Here is a 10,964-nt window from a genome sequence, read left to right as displayed (position 1 = left end):
GCAGGCGGATCACTGGAGGCCAGGAGTTCAAGACCAGCCTGGCCAACATGGAGAAACCCCGTCTCTACTAAAAATTCAAAATTAGCCGGGCGTGGTGGTGCATACCTGTAATCCCAGCCACTCGGGAGGCTGAGGCAGGAGAACCGCTTGAACCCAGGAGGCAGAGGTTGCAGTGAGCCAAGATCATGCCATTGCACTACAGCCTGGGCAACAAGAACGAAACTCCATCTAAAGAAAAAAAAAAAAAAAATTAGCCAGATGTGGCCGGGCGCAGTGGCTCACAGCTGTAATCCCCACAATTTGGGAGGCAGAGGCAGGTGAATTACTTGAGGTCAGGAGTTTGAGACCAGCCTGGCCAATGTGGTGAAACCCTGTCACTACTAAAAATACAAAATAATTAGCTGGGCATAGTAGCATGCACCTGTAATCCCAGCTACCCAAGAGGCTGAGACAGGAGAATTGTTTGCCACTGCACCTCAGCCTGGGTGACAGAAGGGTACTCTGTCTCAAAATTTTTTTTTTTAAGTGAGCTTTGGCATCCCACAGACTTGGGCTCAAATACCCTCTTACCTGCTACGCGATCTTGGGCAAGTTTCTTGAGCCTGTTTTCTCTGCTGTGAAACAGACGTCCCAGTAATTTCCATCTCATCATTTTGATTATAATAATGTTGATAATGGTGATGATGACAGTGATTATAAAACTGTAGGATCCTTTCATTTGGTGTGATTAAGTTTCATTCACCAACAATATCAGTTAAAGGGGAGAATTATAGAATCATAAAATACACATCTTACATATCTTGAATTAATTATAACTTATAGTCAAATGTACTTATGCAAAAACATACTTATATAAAAACATAACATTTGTTTGCCAATGTTTTGATGGGTGAGGATACTGATGAGATTCATTTTTCTGCCTAAACTACACACATATTATATCACTGATGAGTTCTGTTTCTATAGAGTAGAGGAGGAACCTAAAGACATTTGGGGCCGGGCGCCATGGCTCATGGCTGTAATCTCAGCACGTTGGGAGGCCGAGGCGGGTGGATCACCTGAGGTCAGGAGTTCACCACCAGCGTGGCCAACATGGGAGAACCCCATCTCTACTAAAAATACAAGAATCAGCTGGGTGCAGTGGTGGGTGCCTGTAATCCCAGGTACCCGGAGGCTGAGGCGGGAGAATTGCTTGAGCCTGGGAAGCGGAGGATGCATTGAGCTGAGATGGTGCCACTTACTCCACCCTGGGCGACAGAGTGAGACTCTGTCTCAAAAGAAAAAAAAATAGACATTTGGGAAGATATTTGAGGGCAGAATCCTCCTAGAGTTTCACATTTTTGCTCTGTTGAGCTGATAGTTATCTTGCCTACATTGAAGTTGACAGGTTTTTTTTTCAGTAATTTCCCTTTACATTGACTCCTTTTCCTTTAACTTAGTTTTTTCTTTTTTTCTTTTTAATGATTGGGAAAATAACTTTTAACTTAGTTTTAATAGACAACTTTATTTTCCTTCCTTTCTTCCTTTCTTTCTTCCTCCCTCCCTTCCTTCCCTCCCTCCCTGCATCGCCCTCCCTGTTCTTTTTTCTTTTCTTTTCTCTTTTCTTTCTTTTCTTTCTCTCTCTTTCTTTCTTTCTTCCTTTCTCTCTCAGTCTCTCTGTCTCTCTTTCTTTCTTCTTTTACTCTCTTTTATCTTTCTCTCTCTCTCTCTTTCTTTCTTTCTTTTCTTTTTTTTTTTTTTTTTTTTTTTTTTTTTTTCGTGGAGTCTCGCTCTGTCACCCAGGCTGGAGTGCTGTGGCGCAATCTTGGCTCACTGCAAGCTCTGCCTCCCAGGTTCATGCCATTCTCCTGCTTCAGCCTCCCAAGTACCTGGGACTACAGGCGCCCGCCACCATGCCCGGCTAATTTTTTGTATTTTTAGTAGAGACGGGGTTTCACCGTGTTAGCCAGGATGGTCTTAATCTCCTGACTTCGTGATCCACCAACCTCGGCCTCCCAAAGTACTGGGATTACAGGCGTGAGCCACCGCACCTGGCCTCTCTCTCTCTCTTTCTTTCTTTCTTTCTTTCTTGCTTGCTTGCTTTCCTTTCCTTTCAGACAGGGTGTCGCTTTGTCATTCAGGCTGGAGTGCAATAGTGCAATCATAGCTCATTGCAGCCCCCAATTCTTGGACTCAAGCAGTCCTCCTCCCTCAGCCTCCTGAGTAGCTGGGAACCACAGGTGCACATCACCTGACGAATTTTGTAATGTTTTACAGAGACAGGGTCTCGCTGTGTTGCCCAGGCTGATCTCAAACTCGCAGCTTCAAGTGATTTTCCTACCTTGGCCTCCCAAAGTGCCGGGATTACAAGTGTAAGCCACTGTACCTGGCAGACTAAGGTTTTAGAAAGTCCTTGTGTGCATGTGTTCAGGACCCTCGAAGAGTGTTGGGGCCAGGTGTGGTGGCTCACACCTGTACTCTCAGCACTTTCAGAGGCTGAAGTAGGAGAATCGCTAGAGGCCAGGAGTTCAAGACCAGCCTGGGCAACATAGTGAGATCCCATATCTACTAGAAATTTATTTTTAAAATTAGCTGGACATGGTGGCGTGCATCTGTAGTCCCAGCTATTCAGGAGGTTGTGGTAGGAGGATCACTTGAGCCCAGAAGGTTGAAGCTGCAGTGAGCTATGATTGCACCACTGCACTCCAGCCTGGGTGACAAAGTGAGGCTTTGTCTCTTAAAACAAAACAAACAAAAAAAGAGTATAGGGACCATGGAAACCCCAGATGGGAAGGGAGAGTAGAGGGAGCCCGAAATGGGCTTTGAGGTGGGGATGCCACCACAGACTGGGTAACTTGGGCAACTGTTTTTTCTGATCTGAACTCAGTCTGCACAGTGAGGTGTGGGAGAGGATATCAGAGCCTGTAATGTCTTTCCCCAGGTGGAGGAACAGTTCCTCCAGCATGGACTGGAGTCAGTTAACAAATATTAAAAAGCACTCACCGTGTGCTAGGCAGTGGGGTATAAGACCAGTGAGCTATGCTACTGTGGGGCATTGAATAAGTCAGTCAGTAAGGGTCATTTCAATGCAATTGTTCTTCGGAAAACAAAATGGCACAATGTGACAGACGGAGGGTAACTTGGGCAGTGTGGAAGCCAGGATGGTGGTAGAAAGGCATTCTAAGGAGGTGACATCTGAATGAGATCCAAATGGTCAGGAGTGGCTGACTTTGTGGAGACCTAGGAGACGAGAATTTCAGCCAAAGAGAGCAGCCAGTGCAAAGGCCCTGAGGCAGGAATATACTGCTGTGCCCAAGGAACATCGAGGAGGTCAATTTTGCTGCAGTGAAACGAGAAGGGAGGAGAGGAAGTGAGAGGAGAGAAGAGGGCTGCCTTATAGGAGGCTGGGGCTGTAGAGACTAAGGAAGCTTCTGGAATCAGTGACCTGGAAATGCCTCAAAGGATGGTATGAGGGGCCAGTTGCACCCACCACTCACTCCTCACCTTCATGTCTTCTTTCTAATTCTCTCCACTCAGGGATCCATTGGATTTCCCGGGCCGCTGGGACCCATAGGAGAGAAAGGGAAGTCGGTGAGTCATGACTGGGGGTAAAGGAGAGGGGCGAACTTGTCTGAGGGGAACAGCATGTGTGGTTGTGTCTGATGATGGGTGGACCATGAGTGTCTGTGTCTATGCCTGGAAGCACTTGTGTGCACACATGCTATTATATGCAATGCATGACACATGTAGGTGATTACACATGGTATTACCATGAATATGACTTTAAGTATGTGTATGTGTGTTTCATGTAACTTTCTTTCTTTTTTTTTTTTTTTTTTTGAGATGGAGTCTTGCTCTATCGCCCAGGCTGGTGTGCAGTGGTGCGATCTCAGCCTCCCAGGTTCAAATGATTCCCTGCCTCAGCCTCCCGAGTAGCTGGGACTACAGGCGCCCGCCACCATGCCCGGCTAACTTTTTGTATTTTTTAGTATAGACGGGGTTTCACCGTGTTAGCCAGGATGGTCTCCATCTCCTGACTTCGTGATCCACCCGCCTCAGCCTCCCAGAGTGCTGGGGTTACAGGCGTGAGCCACTGCACCTGGCCTCATGTATCTTTCAATATAGATAAGACAGAGTTTGAATGCTGCAGCCTGCAGGCCTGTGCCTGGGTGAACAAGGGCATGAATCTGCATGCACTTTGCATGATGGTGGGCATAAATGTGTGCAAGAAGCTTGTACACATGTGTGAAAGGACATGTGTATACACATGTGTGTGTTTCTGTGCACACTGAGTGATGTGTATACAGGCATGTATTGTATTTGTGTTGCTACATGTGTATTGTAACAGTGTTAATGAACATTGTATTTACATTCATGAGTGTATGTATACTGCTGTGTTTATCAGGACAAAGTCCTCAGATGAATCCGGGCCTGCATATGTTTACAGTGTGTATACATATGTGCAAGAGATGTATTACATGATGAGTTCTGTGTCATCTTCAGGCTGTGGATTGCCAAACGCATGCCATGATTGCATGCAATCATGTATGCATACTGCACAACTGTGATAAATATATGGATCTGTGGGCAAACATGCTTGCACGTTTGGACTCTGTAGATGCAATCATAGTTATAATTGTGTGTTTGAGATCTTTGTGTGGTTTTGAGTACAAGTTGTATTTGTGTGTATGTGTATGACTGAAAGGCTTGTGAATAAATGTATGGCAGACAGCTTTCTGGGTCTGTGACTGGGTGCCTTTTTGTGTTTGCATCATGCCTTTGCACCCTAATTCTCTTCTGCTTTCTCTCTTACAATTTATTTTCAGGGAAAGGCAGGGCAGCCAGGCCTGGAAGGAGAGCGGGGACCACCAGTAAGAAAATAGAGAGTGCCCCCTACCCTGCTGGGACCTGGGGACAGGGCTGGGAAGGAAAGGTGGTGAAGAGGTCATCAGAGGGCAGGGAAAGGGTTTGGGTTACATCAATGTCCCTGGAGAGGGAGTCACAAGGGGAGGGGACCTGGAAGACTTGGTCTCATCTCCCAGGCTCCCCCAACCCCTCATATCTGATCTTTGCCTTTTTTTTTGTTCAGGGGTCCCGTGGAGAGAGGGGGCAGCCGGGTGCCACAGGGCAACCAGGCCCCAAGGTATGGGATGGGTGGGCAATCAAGGCCCCCCATGCCTCAGGCTCAGCCAGTCCCTCCCAATTCTTCCCAGTTGAGTTTGTTCTGGGGCCTGAGTCTCATTCACTCTGTCCTAGGGCGATGTGGGCCAGGACGGGGCCCCCGGGATCCCTGGAGAAAAGGTGAGTGTGTGTGTGTGTGTGTGTGAATGTGCATGTGTATGTGTGTCAGAGAGAGAGAGAGATTCTGAGTGGAGGACAAGTCCAAGAGATGAAGAGACATTATAATGCAGTGGTAAGAGCACAGCTTAATTGGGTGTGGTGGTGCACGCCTGTAGTCCCACCTACTCTGGAGGCTGAGATGAGAGGATTGCTTGAGCCCAGGTGTTGGAAGCTGCAGTGAGCTAATCACACCACTGCACTCCAGCTTGGGTGACAGAGCAAGACTCCATCTTTAAGAAAAGAAAAAAAGGAGCACAGCCTCTGAAGTCAGAGAGCCATGAGTTCTCTGCCACTCACCTACTGTGTGCCCTTGGGCAAGTCACTTAACCTCTCTGTACCTTAGTTTTCTCCTCTGTAAAATGGGAGTAACCTCAGTCTCCCAGCCGCAGTGGTGAATAAAATGACTGACTGTGTGGAGAATGCCCTGCCCATTCCTGGCATGCAGTAAGCACTCAATGTGTGCTGGATCCTATTGTCATTATGTGGGGCTCAGGGAGTGGGCAGAGAGGCAGGAAGGATGAGACAATGACTTCCGGTTCCATTTCAGGGCCTCCCTGGTCTGCAAGGCCCCCCAGGATTCCCTGGGCCAAAGGGCCCCCCTGTGAGTGAGGTCACCCTCATTGGGGGTTGGGTGGGTGGAGGATGTGGGAAGGGAGGAGGCCCTGTATCTGTGCCCCAACTCTTTCCCACCTCATCCCCAGGGTCACCAAGGTAAAGATGGGCGACCAGGGCACCCTGGACAGAGAGGAGAATTGGTGAGTAACCCCTCAACCTTTGATTCCTGATCCTTTTTTCTTTGTGTGTGTGTGTGTGTGTGTGTGTGTGTTTTGTTTTGTTTTTGAGACACAGTGTCACTCTGTCACCCAGGCTAGAGTGCAGTGGGGGCGATCTTGGCTCACTGCAACCTTTGTCTCCCGGGTTCAAGCAATTCTCCTGCCTCAGCCTCCTGAGCGGGACTACAGGCGCGCGCCACCACGCCTGGCTAATTTTTGTATTTTTAGTAGAGACGGGGCTTCATCATATTGGCCAGGCTGCTCTCAAACTCTTGGCTTCGAGTGACCCACCTGTCTCTGCCTCCCAAAGTGTTGTGATTACAGGCGTGAGCCACCGCACCAGTGGCCAGATTCCTGATTCTATCAGGTCTTCCCTGTCTCCCCGTCCTCCATCCCTTCCCCCATGTAACACCCCCCACCCCCATTTAATTTTTCTCTCTAGGGTTTCCAAGGTCAGACAGGCCCTCCTGGACCAGCTGGTGTCTTAGGCCCTCAGGTCAGAATGGACTCCATAAACCTCCCTCGTTTTGTACCAGTTGGGGGATACTTAGGGGAAAGCTGGACTCCTAAGCGACTCCCCTAGGCCGCCCCAACTCAAGAGGGACCTTCTTCCTCACCAGGGAAAGACAGGAGAAGTGGGACCTCTGGGTGAAAGGGGGCCTCCAGGCCCCCCTGGACCTCCTGGCGAACAAGGTCTTCCTGGCCTGGAAGGCAGAGAGGGGGCGAAGGTGAGACCCTGTCCGTTAGAGACCTTGGTTGAACATCCAAGATCAACCAAAGGCTCAGAAGCATCTGATGGGGGAGGGGCGCTGAGTCACAGACTGGACGGAGATATCCCCTCCCTGGAGCTTGACTTCCCTCCTCTGCACTCCTGCAGGGGGAACTGGGACCACCAGGACCCCTTGGGAAGGAAGGGCCAGCTGGACTCAGGGGCTTTCCCGGCCCCAAGGGAGGCCCTGGGGACCCAGTGAGTATCTTTGGAGACCCTCCTGCATGTCCCTTAGAGAAGGAAAGGATGGGGGGGTCAGGGGAGGGATGGGGGAATGGCATTTGGGATGTGGGAAATGATGAAAGCAAAGAAATGCTGGAGGGAACTGGAGAAGGCAGACCCCTCAAAGCTCAGTGTCCAGTCCCAGGAGAGAGGTGGGGACTGTGAGCTCCCCACAGAGGAAGACAGGACTTGGGGACACCCTTGGGAGTCTCTTGACTGTGAATTATCTCCTACTTCAGGGACCTACTGGCTTGAAGGGTGATAAGGGCCCCCCAGGGCCTGTGGGGGCCAGTGTAAGTATAACCACTTGTGCTGGGTGGGGGCAGGGTGGAGGGGACTCAAGGTGTCTTGGAAGCTTGACATTGTCATGATAAAACCCATGATGGAGGCCAAGGCAGGCGAATCACTTGAGGCCAGGAGTTCGAGATCAACCTGGCCAACACGGTGAAACCTTGTCTCTACTAAAAATACAAAAATTAGCCAGGCATGGCGGTGAATGCCTGTAATCCCAGCTACTCTAGAGGCTGAGGCAGGAGAATCACTTGAACCTGGGAGGTGGAGGTTGCAGTGAGCCAAGGTCAGTTCTGTTGCTCACTGGCTGGGCCGTTTTAGTCCTTGGCAAGCCTCAGTTTCCTTGTCTGTAAAATAGCCATGATGAGAAGCCTCATCTCATGTATGATCACAAACCTCATTGAGATCATTTATCCAACAAATACTTACCTGTGTGTTGGCCACCAACATATAAAAACCCCTTTTCTTGGGCCAGGTGTGGTGGCTCATGCCTGTAATCCTAGCTCTTTGGGAGGCTGAGGCTGGAGGATCGCTTGAGCCCAGGAGTTTGAGACCAACCTGGGCAACATAGCCAGGCCCTGTCTCTACAAATATATATATATATATATATATGGGAGGACTTTGGCTTTTGTTCTAAGTGAGATGGGAGCCATGGTTCTTGAGCAGGGGAGGAATGTGCCCAGCCCCTCAAGTGCTCACCTCTGGCCGCTGCAGGAAGGGAACAGGTTAGATATAATCCTGGTAACCACAGAACTCAGTGCCGGGTGGCTTAAAAATCCTCCATAAAGGAGAGCTACTACTGGTATTATTCCTGATTCGCCACCCTGTTTTCAGGGATCCCCTGGTGAGCGGGGTCCTGTGGGCCCAGCAGGAGGCATTGGACTTCCTGGCCAAAGTGGCAGCCAAGGCCCCGTTGGCCCTGCAGGCGAGAAGGGGTCCCCGGTAAGTGACTTGCCCATCCCATTCTTAGGGCCTCCTCAGGGTCTGGCCCTGCCACATCCCAGGACATGGCTCCTGCAGGACATTCTTGCCCTGACATCCCCCTTTCCATTTCCCACAACAGGGAGAACGTGGCCCCCCTGGCCCCACCGGCAAAGATGGGATCCCAGGGCCCCTGGGGCCTCTGGGACCCCTTGGAGCTGCTGGGCCTTCTGGCGAGGAAGGGGACAAGGTGAGGGGCTCACAGAGAGGAAGGGTCCAGGGGAGGATGGGGGTGAACGGAAGCTGGGTCTTCATCCCATTTCTTCTGCAGGGAGATGTGGGTGCCCCTGGACACAAGGGGAGTAAAGGCGATAAAGGAGATGCGGTGAGTGGAGATCCCCAGTGAGGCGGGGTGGGGTGGGTAGCAGAAGAGAGAGGAGGCCAGGGATGTAGAGATCATTCCTCACGGGGTAGGAGAGGCCCTGGAGTTTTCTACCGTCCAGGGTACCATCTTGATACCCACATGCAACAGAAGGTACTTGAGCTGCCTGGAGCAATGGGTCCACAGAACCCAAATGCAGAGAGGATAGAGATAGCTGGGGCTCCCAAAGAACTGGAAAGGCACTGGGGTGTGAGTAACCTCCTTCTCCATTCTAAGTGACATGTCCTTCCCTCTGCCCGTGACTCTGCGTGGCAGGCACTGAGGCATCTGATACCCAAGTTCCCCGCGAACGTCAGCCCCAGTGTCTTGCATCATTGAGCCAGCTTCATCTCTGGGTCTTGGTGGAACTTGTGAGGAAAGGTCCTGATGGCCAGGGCTTGGCTTAGGACAGATGTTTGTCTGATCCCGTCAGTTGGTGGCTGAGAAGACAGGATTTGGGGGGATGTAGTTGTTGCTGCCTGGTAGGGGGTGTGGGTTGGGAGGCAGTGATTGATAGCTCCAGTGCCCTCTCTAATCTTAAACCTGAGGGAATTTTTTGATTCTGTTTCCTGTTCTCCCAGGGCCCACCTGGACAACCAGGGATACGGGGTCCTGCAGGACACCCAGGTCCCCCGGTGAGTGCCCCCAGCTTTTCAGTCCTTCTCTGGATCCTTGATGGGAGGGATAGTGGGAGCAAATGACAGTGGAAGCACACTGACTCAATCCAAACCTCAAACCCAACCCTGATCCTCCCTCAGTACCGATACCCGATGTGAACTCACTCCAAGAATTGGAGTCAATCCTAATCCAACCATGTCATCCCTTCAATACCAACACTCAATATGAACTCACCCTCAGAATCTTATTCAATCTCAACCCAACTATGTCTTCCCCTCAATACCAACACCCAATATTAACCCAACCCCAGATTTGGAGTCAACCCCAACCCAACTATATCTTCTTCTCAATACTGACACTCAATGTGAACTTAACCCCAGAATTTGGCACAATCTCAACCCAACCATGTCTTCCCCTCAGTGTCAACACTCAATGTGAACTCAACCCCAGAATCTGGCCCAGTCCCAACCCAACCATGTCTTTCCCTCAATACCAACACCCAATATGAACTCACCCCCAGAATTTGGCTCAGTCCCAACTCCAACCATGTCTTCCCCTCAATGCCAACACCCAATATGTACTCACCCCCAGAATCTGAGTAAATCTCAACCCAACCATGTCTTCCCCTCAATACCAGCACCCAATATGAACTTGACCCCAGAATTGGAGTCAATTCCAACCCAACAATGTCTTCCTCTCAATGCCAACCCCCAATGTGAACTCAACCCCAGAATCTGGCCTAATCCTAACCCAACCATGTCTTCCCCTCAGTGTCAACACTCAATGTGAACTCAGCCCCAGAACTGGACTCAATCCCAACTCCAACCATGTCTTCTCCTCAGTGACAACACCCAATGTAAACCCAACCTCAGAATTGATTCAATCCCTGCCCAACCATGTCTTCCCCTCAATACCAGCACCCAGTGTGAACTTGACCCCAGAATCGGAGTCAGTTCAAACCCAACAATGTCTTCCTCTCAATGCCAACCCCCAATGTGAACTCAACCTCAGAATCTGGCCTAATCCTAACCCAACCATGTCTTCCCCTCAGTGACAACACCCAATGTAAACTCAACCTCAGAATTTGATTCAATCCCTGCGCAACCATGTCTTCCCCTCAATACCAACACCCAATATGGACTCAACCCCAGAATCTGGTTCAATCCTCATCCTCAACCTTGATCTGCCCCTCTATATTGATGTCCAATATATACTCAGCCCTAAAATTGAAGTAAATTCCGACCTAAACCCAGCTCTGAACCCCATTTCAGCCCCAGTCTCAACTCTGCTCATGACCTTAACCTCAGTCCTATTCAAACCTATCTTCAGCCAGACACGGTGACTCATGCCTGTAATCCCAGTACTTTGGGAGGCCAAGGCGGGTGGATCACCTGAGGTCAGAAGTTCAAGATCATCCTGGCCAAAATGGTGAAACCCCATCTCTACTAAAAATCCAAAAAACTTACCCAGGCATGGTGGCGGGCCCCTGTGATCCCAGCTACTTGGGAGGCTGTGCCAGGAGAATTGTTTGAACCCCGGAGGCAGAGGTTGCAGTGAGCCAAGATCGCACCACTGCACTCCAGCCTGTGTGACAGAGGGAGACTCCGTCTCAAAAAAGAAAAAAAAAAAG

The 10,964-nt window shown here is 50.1% G+C and overlaps 1 protein-coding gene across 1 annotated transcript in view; it reads left to right on the top strand.

Annotated features, from left to right (window-relative positions):
• Nucleotides 1-10,964, top strand: part of COL5A3 (collagen, type V, alpha 3) — a 63,774-nt gene that overhangs the window by 37,334 nt on the left and 15,476 nt on the right. Inside the window, exons 28-41 of the mRNA XM_011994966.1 lie at nucleotides 3,517-3,570; nucleotides 4,806-4,850; nucleotides 5,069-5,122; nucleotides 5,236-5,280; nucleotides 5,867-5,920; nucleotides 6,021-6,074; nucleotides 6,535-6,588; nucleotides 6,713-6,820; nucleotides 6,970-7,059; nucleotides 7,323-7,376; nucleotides 8,209-8,316; nucleotides 8,438-8,545; nucleotides 8,627-8,680; nucleotides 9,298-9,351. Of these exons, the coding sequence (XP_011850356.1) occupies nucleotides 3,517-3,570; nucleotides 4,806-4,850; nucleotides 5,069-5,122; nucleotides 5,236-5,280; nucleotides 5,867-5,920; nucleotides 6,021-6,074; nucleotides 6,535-6,588; nucleotides 6,713-6,820; nucleotides 6,970-7,059; nucleotides 7,323-7,376; nucleotides 8,209-8,316; nucleotides 8,438-8,545; nucleotides 8,627-8,680; nucleotides 9,298-9,351 (936 nt within the window). The remainder of the gene's footprint in view (nucleotides 1-3,516; nucleotides 3,571-4,805; nucleotides 4,851-5,068; nucleotides 5,123-5,235; nucleotides 5,281-5,866; nucleotides 5,921-6,020; nucleotides 6,075-6,534; nucleotides 6,589-6,712; nucleotides 6,821-6,969; nucleotides 7,060-7,322; nucleotides 7,377-8,208; nucleotides 8,317-8,437; nucleotides 8,546-8,626; nucleotides 8,681-9,297; nucleotides 9,352-10,964) is intronic.

This window comes from Mandrillus leucophaeus, unplaced genomic scaffold (assembly GCF_000951045.1).
Source record: "Mandrillus leucophaeus isolate KB7577 unplaced genomic scaffold, Mleu.le_1.0 Scaffold112, whole genome shotgun sequence".
NCBI classification, from domain to species: Eukaryota; Metazoa; Chordata; class Mammalia; order Primates; family Cercopithecidae; genus Mandrillus; species Mandrillus leucophaeus.
This window is presented reverse-complemented; position numbering and strand designations above follow the sequence as displayed.